The 6,404-nt window shown below is 34.7% G+C and overlaps 1 protein-coding gene across 2 annotated transcripts; it reads right to left on the reverse strand.

Moving 5' to 3' along the window:
* Positions 1-842: 842 nt before the first annotated feature.
* Positions 843-4,240, reverse strand: LOC124446013 (SUMO-conjugating enzyme ubc9-like). 2 transcript variants are annotated; one of them, XM_046996803.1, is made up of 7 exons: positions 3,980-4,240; positions 3,197-3,260; positions 2,927-2,946; positions 2,713-2,785; positions 1,961-2,070; positions 1,731-1,810; positions 843-1,169 (listed from the first exon to the last, which is right to left on the reverse strand). In XM_046996803.1, exons 1-7 carry the CDS (start codon positions 4,058-4,060, stop codon positions 1,106-1,108), a joined length of 492 nt encoding a protein of 163 aa, XP_046852759.1. In that variant the 5' UTR covers positions 4,061-4,240; the 3' UTR covers positions 843-1,105. The 2 variants fall into 2 exon arrangements, with proteins under 2 accessions (XP_046852759.1, XP_046852758.1); XM_046996802.1 differs by having other exon boundaries at positions 2,909-2,946.
* Positions 4,241-6,404: the final 2,164 nt, after the last annotated feature.

Raw genomic sequence — 6,404 nt, forward strand, 5'->3', positions numbered from 1 at the left:
GTTAGTTTATGTCGTGTGAATAGGACTTAAGATAATCTCAATCTCACTCCTTTGGTGCTCGGAGCTAGCAACCGGCCCACTTCGAAATCGGTAACTACGGATGTCAGTTTACTTGACCAATTGATTTAAAACACAAAACCGGTATGTGATTGTAAACTATCACAAATCAAATGACACTTTAATACGTAAAAAATTTGGGCAAGTTAACTACCGATCCCCTCCCCTCCCATTTGGTTTTAGTATGTGCAACAATACTAAAACCAAAGAATCATTTTTACATTCCGAGAATTTATAGAGCATATACTGGATGAATAAAGGACAGCTGTACAAGTTCGAAGGTCGTGACATGCAGTTTTCAAAATCCCAAAGGGCGAAGATATGACCTGTTTGAGTATTTGTCAAAAGACATAATGAAGCTTCCAGGAGACACCTTTTAAAGTAAAGTGATTTTAACATTTGAGAAGAACAGGAACGTACTTGAAAGTCAAAGTAAAACTAAACAACACTGCTAAAAGCTACACTAAAACTAAACTAAACAAAACAAAACAAAACATGCTTGATTCAAAAATAATAAAAACCATGCAGAACGTAAGGCCAGATTCATAGTCAATAAAATACAACAATTCCTGAATCATGGTCAGGAGGTGTTCGCATAGCGTGGCACCAATACTAAGAAGATATGAGTGTTAAAGAAATATGCTATCAATTAACAGACAATAAAAGACAAAGAAACAAAGACAGAGAAAAGGAAAACAACTTAACTCGTCAAAAGCGTTCAAATTGGCAAAAAATGTGCGAAAGAGAAAAGTTTCTCGTACGTCTTGTTGAAGTAACTAATAATGTTGAAGTAACTAATGTATATAATATCATGTGTATGTATATGGGGAAGGTTTCATTCCATAAAGGTTTACAAGTTTACTTTTACAAAAGTTCGCTTTCCTACTGCAACTTACAAAATCGAGGCAAACATCCGCAAAGTAGTAGCTAACCAAAGTTCTTTGCAATCATGCTTTGGAAAATTTCATGAAGACAAACCCATCGATGTTTTATTCATATATATGTAGAATTTGTTGAATATTTAAAAAATCCTGTCTTTTTTGTCCATTCATTTTAAAGCCATTTCCTTAGCTTGACAAACGACACGATTTTCGTAATCAGAGGGACTGTTGCTAAAACAAAAGAAATTCCTCTGTAATGTACGTTGCAATCGCTTCATATTTTAGAGTACTTGCTGCAGATAAATAAAAATACACGGTAAATTCAGCAGTATAGGCACAAGAGCTGACTTCTTTGGGCTTTCTTCTGTTTAGGCTTTTTTGTGGGAGTTGTCGGTAGAAATTCTAAAATTTCTCATAACTGACAGGTGCACGGGAGTACGTATGTTTGCTGACTTATTTCACACTTGATTGGCACACTGATCGTTTCCGATGGGTTGGTTTTTCTTGCAGTGGTCATGGAGAGCGGGCAGTAGCAGTGAGGTTGTGCTACATGTAAATTTCAAATTGTTTATGGTACTCCATTTTTTTTTACGGGGAATAAACACTGCGAAATATTTACGCAAAATGAGTAAACTTGCTGGCTGGCTGAGCAAAAGAATGGTGGAAGATGCCTATTTCTAAAATCACTTCCACCGCACCAGTCGTTGTCGACAAAACAAAACAATTGCAAAAATTTTATCGTCAGACAGTACCAAGAAATGTTTTTGAAAAATACATATGAAAGACACTTACAAATACACTGCGGACGCTTCAGCCTGAGCAGGGTTGTCAAAATTGGGATCGCTCAAAAGCAACTGAATACCCACCAAGACCTAAAGGGTAAAAGCATGTATTACGTTTCTTCTTTTGATGCATTGGTAGCTACTTTGAGACATCTATAGTTTGTTTCGGAAAATAAGTAAAAATGTACTGAATATCCGTAGCTACAATGTAGAAAAGTAACGTAACTAAAAAATCATCACCTCCTTCAGGGTCGTCTGTGGTTTCCATCCATGCTCCTTATCAATGAGAGAAAGGCTAACGGTTCCGGATGGAAAAACATTTGGATGAAAGATAGGAGGACAAAACTTGCCTATAAATATCGATTAATTGTCGAGTTCACCTGGTTTTTGAAATGAATTTTGAATATTTGTCCGAATGGACGTTCCGAACGTTTATTTCAATGTTTTGGCATTTGGTTTAGCTTTGTTTTGACCCGCTCTTCTTAGTGCCATTAGTAATGCATATGTAGGTAGTATACATACATCATACATTGGCATTAATTTTTTAGAAGTACTATAAGCTAAAATTGAAAGTGCGTAAGATTTTCAAAAGGAGACGAAGCCCGTCAAATTTCCAAAACGTTGAACAAAATTTCCATATTTTTTCTGCTAAATTGAAAGATTCAATCATTACTCCTACTACAACTTAACTTAATGAGTCATATAGAGCGGTAAATTTGATAAATCATTACGAGCTTTCATACTTTTTATAACATACAATAATAGGTCAAAAATTTCACCTTTTGAGCTTAAAGCTATACCTCAATTAAATAGCAAATTGTACAAAGAAACAGACAACATGTGCTTTCATACTTGTTATAACATAAAATAATAAGTCAATAATTTTATCTTTTGAGGCTAAAGCTCTAACTTAAATAGCCAAATGAACAGAGAGACAGACAACATAACTTGCAATAAACCTATTCAACTTCTTTGGCACATACACTGCTTACATTTTGGTGGCGAATATGGATAATCATTGGGAAAATTGACTGTAAGCTTGTAAGACCCTCCAGCCCATGGGGTCTACATAAAAAGAATATTTAGCAGTTAATAGAATGGGAAAATGGTGTAATTTTGTCACCTTTTGCATTTTCAATAATAATATTGGTATGGGAAATGGTAAAATTCATTTAAAATTGTTCGAACCATGTGCAAAGATTGTACCTTGTCCATCCCTGGGATTGCTATAAAAAAGTTTTCAATTAAAATTTTAGAGTTTCCAGTAAAAATTACATTGAAGATAATTTTCAGAAAAGTTTAAATAAATAGTATAGACATATATTAAACTCAAAAATAAGCTGATAACTTGAATTTTTAATTGCAAATGGCAGATTTCACAAACATAGAGAACTTTGATGTACTTATTAAAATTAAGAAATCCTCAAGTTTTTGTTAATCCTCAATTATTTGATACATGGCAAAAACATTTCTCACCACATTTCCAGTGAAGTAAATCTAGAATGCCTCCTTCATCTTTTTGTGGCTCAGCTATGAAGCCCTTTTCAAAGCAAAAGCCAAGATATAAACAACATGAAGACACGTGAAGAATATAGTTGACAAATCTTCATCAGTTCAACAATTTAAAACAATTTAACTACATGTTTAACAACACAACGCATTAATGACTGTGTCATATCATAAGGTTCCACTCTGCACTTTAATATATTGAAGGGGCTTGTCCCAAAGGCAAAATATTTCCCCATAATATCCTACTCAGAACAAAAAATCAAAAAGATATAATACATATCTGCAAGGACAAGTACAGTACAACTATCAAATTGTCATTATTAAGTATGACAGTTACATTACCAAATGTGTGATTTGTGCTACTTAGGGGAAGATTTTTTGCCTATCATAATTTATTGTTGGGCTCAGTCCTCTCCCCTCACCCCTAGTGCCTCCCCATATTGTGATGTGATTATGTGACTTTGGGAAAAAAGTGCATTTTGGATCCCACTAATGATCAACAAAAGAAACATTTCTTTGGTCAATAAGCACCAAAGAAGACTGGATGATAATCCTTCGATAGACAAAATCAAAATCAAAGTTTGCAGATTTTCATTAAAATGACAATTTCTTTGGTTAAAATAAAAACCAGAGTAAAGCATTATATTACAAACACTAATATTTCAAAAAATTTGCAAATCCACAGTTACGTTAGACGTTATACGTGAAAACTGAAAACATACTATCTCTATCTGTCCTTAAATAAAATACCTTTGGATGGTGCACCTTCCAAACCTTATATTCTTCGGACAAACGTTCTTTTGCATCTACCAAAGGGCTGCTCGACGCCATAATTTTGTTCCAACGAATTTTTTATACACAAGCACACACGGTTGTTTAATTAATACTCTAATTTAAACCAAGCAATGTATTGACAATTTTACAAACGACAAACAACACCAGTGGTGACACACCGAAGTCACACCATTGCACTTGCACACGTGTTTGCCTGTTTGGTGTTGTAATAGAAATGTGTCAGTTAATATAAGAGTGAACTTGGTGTAAGGCTGCATCCACAAATCAACATCCGGGATTTTATTTAGAGATATCGTTACTTTTCGAAAAAGAATTGTGAAATTTCATTGTTTATTTATCTGGTTCAATACAAAAAATCGATTACTTACAATTTTCATTGCTAAATACTCAGGTTTCGTTACTCAATCACGAGCAATCTGCATTTTGTCCCCCCAAAGAAAATTGTTTCCGGGGGCCATGTTTCCTAAGATATCTGCCGCCCCCCTTAGGACCCTAACAAAATTTTAATTTTATCTCAAAAAAAACAGTGAAACTTTTTCAAAACCAAAATTCCAAGATATTACAATTCATTAAGATCTATAAATTTAGTCAAATGTTATCAAACCATTCAGCATAACTATCACACTTTGGTGATGACTCTGCGTTGCACGAAATGCTATTTTTCACGCGTGTAATAAAGAATAAGAGAAATGTTGAAACAATGACGTAGCAACCGGATTGTCAAGGAGGCCAAGGTCCATCCAACTTTGAAAACCAGACAAAAAGTGCCCTTTTTCTTTGAGTTGAAGTGTCCTTCTTCATTTGTGAAAAGGGGTTTTAATGAGCTCTATGTTGAGAGAAAATGCCCTCATTCTAAGCAAATGCAGCAATTCAATTCAAATTTAAATCAACATAAAAAACGTGCATTCACCGCAAAAATTATACCACTGCTAGTATAGCGAAGCCAATACTTCGTCCCACAAAGAAAAAGGAGCGATTGTTCATGGTTGTGAGCACAAATACTACTAATTTGGAATGTGAAGCAGTGGGATCAAGTTTTATTGTATAAGTAAAAATTTCACTTGTTTTGTACAAAGAACGCTAAGTGAACAGGTATTAAGTTTGAAGTTGTGTTTATAGTGGGATGATTCTGTGATGGTAAGAACGTGCTTTAGATAGGATAGTTAGATGACCTAATCAAGGTAAAAGAATTCCAGAAAAAGAGTGGGCCACTTCTGTATTCTTGGATTGCATCAAACCAACAATGTGGCTCGCCCACGCCGGCTGGTGCCAATAATGGCATTAACAAAATATTCTTTTGTATTGAAACACCAACATGACTGTCGTGACGTAACATGCACACCAGGAATCACAACAACACGCAACATAATCTTGAGAGAAATCACTGGAAAGAACTTTTTTCAATGGTGCAAACTGATAATGCATTGAAGAATCATCAAAATTGTGTATGTATAAAAGGACGACAAGGTTTCTTTAGTGTCATAGAAACTCAATATCCCCACTGATTGGCCCTGCATGAAAGGCATTTAATCACTTCCTTATAACTATCATGTGCTCCATTGAAAAACAGTATGTAATACTTTGCTCGAGATGAACAAACAATTAAAAGATTCGATTTGTAATAAGACATATACAGAAAAATTTTTTGAAACAGAATGCAGATTAAGGTCAAAATTTAAACTATAAAGAGCTATGATACTGGTGTCTATGAATCATTAGCATGGTACACCAAAAAAACACATGTCAACGTCAAATAGCTTTTCACCAGCAAGTGCCCTTGAAGTTTAAGGCCCCTCGAACTTAAAGTACTTCCTACGCCACTGTGGTGAAATTTTTTTTTAAAACCTAGATCACAAGTGATCTAAGATATTGCAATCTATACAAACATATAAGTTTTAATTATTCAAATATTATCACACCAGTCAGAAAAACAATCACACATTGGCGATGACGTCATGCGTAGGCAAAAATTTCTTTATTTAGGCGTCTAACAAGGAGCAGGTGGCTGTAAAATTAGTGACTCAGAAAAACAATCCGCAAACATGCAAAGGATCGAATGAATGACACCAAAACGTTTCACAAAGACAGTCTGCATTGCAAAACATTCAGCAAGTTATCTTCGCGTTCCCTCCTGTTTCAAAAACTGCTTCAGTAGACAGTCGACACTAACAATGAACTACTTTGCAACTTATGTGCTCAAACGAAATAAAAGGAACTAACCAGCTTTGGTAAATATTCACTTAGTTATTTAAAATAAGAAACACAAAGTTTTTACCTTTAAATTTTGTATTACGTCTTTCAATTGAGGGAGAGAAAATTTATGGGCGGAGGGTCATATTTCCTGTGACAGTGGTCTAAATGCATCCTTTCCTTGCTTCAG

The sequence above is a fragment of the Xenia sp. Carnegie-2017 genome, unplaced genomic scaffold (assembly GCF_021976095.1).
Source record: "Xenia sp. Carnegie-2017 unplaced genomic scaffold, XeniaSp_v1 HiC_scaffold_22, whole genome shotgun sequence".
Taxonomy (NCBI): Eukaryota; Metazoa; Cnidaria; class Anthozoa; order Malacalcyonacea; family Xeniidae; genus Xenia; species Xenia sp. Carnegie-2017.

Bases quoted from the DNA above. Each gene is read 5' to 3' on its own strand.
- LOC124446013 (XM_046996802.1), bottom strand. From the start codon at position 4,060: ATGGCGTCGAGCAGCCCTTTGGTAGATGCAAAAGAACGTTTGTCCGAA. The intron at 3,261-3,979 runs GTATTTTATTTA...TGCTTTGAAAAG, and splicing joins GGAAGGTGCACCATCCAAAG to GGCTTCATAGCTGAGCCACA. The intron at 2,947-3,196 runs GTGAGAAATGTT...ACTTTTTTATAG, and splicing joins TTTACTTCACTGGAAATGTG to CAATCCCAGGGATGGACAAG.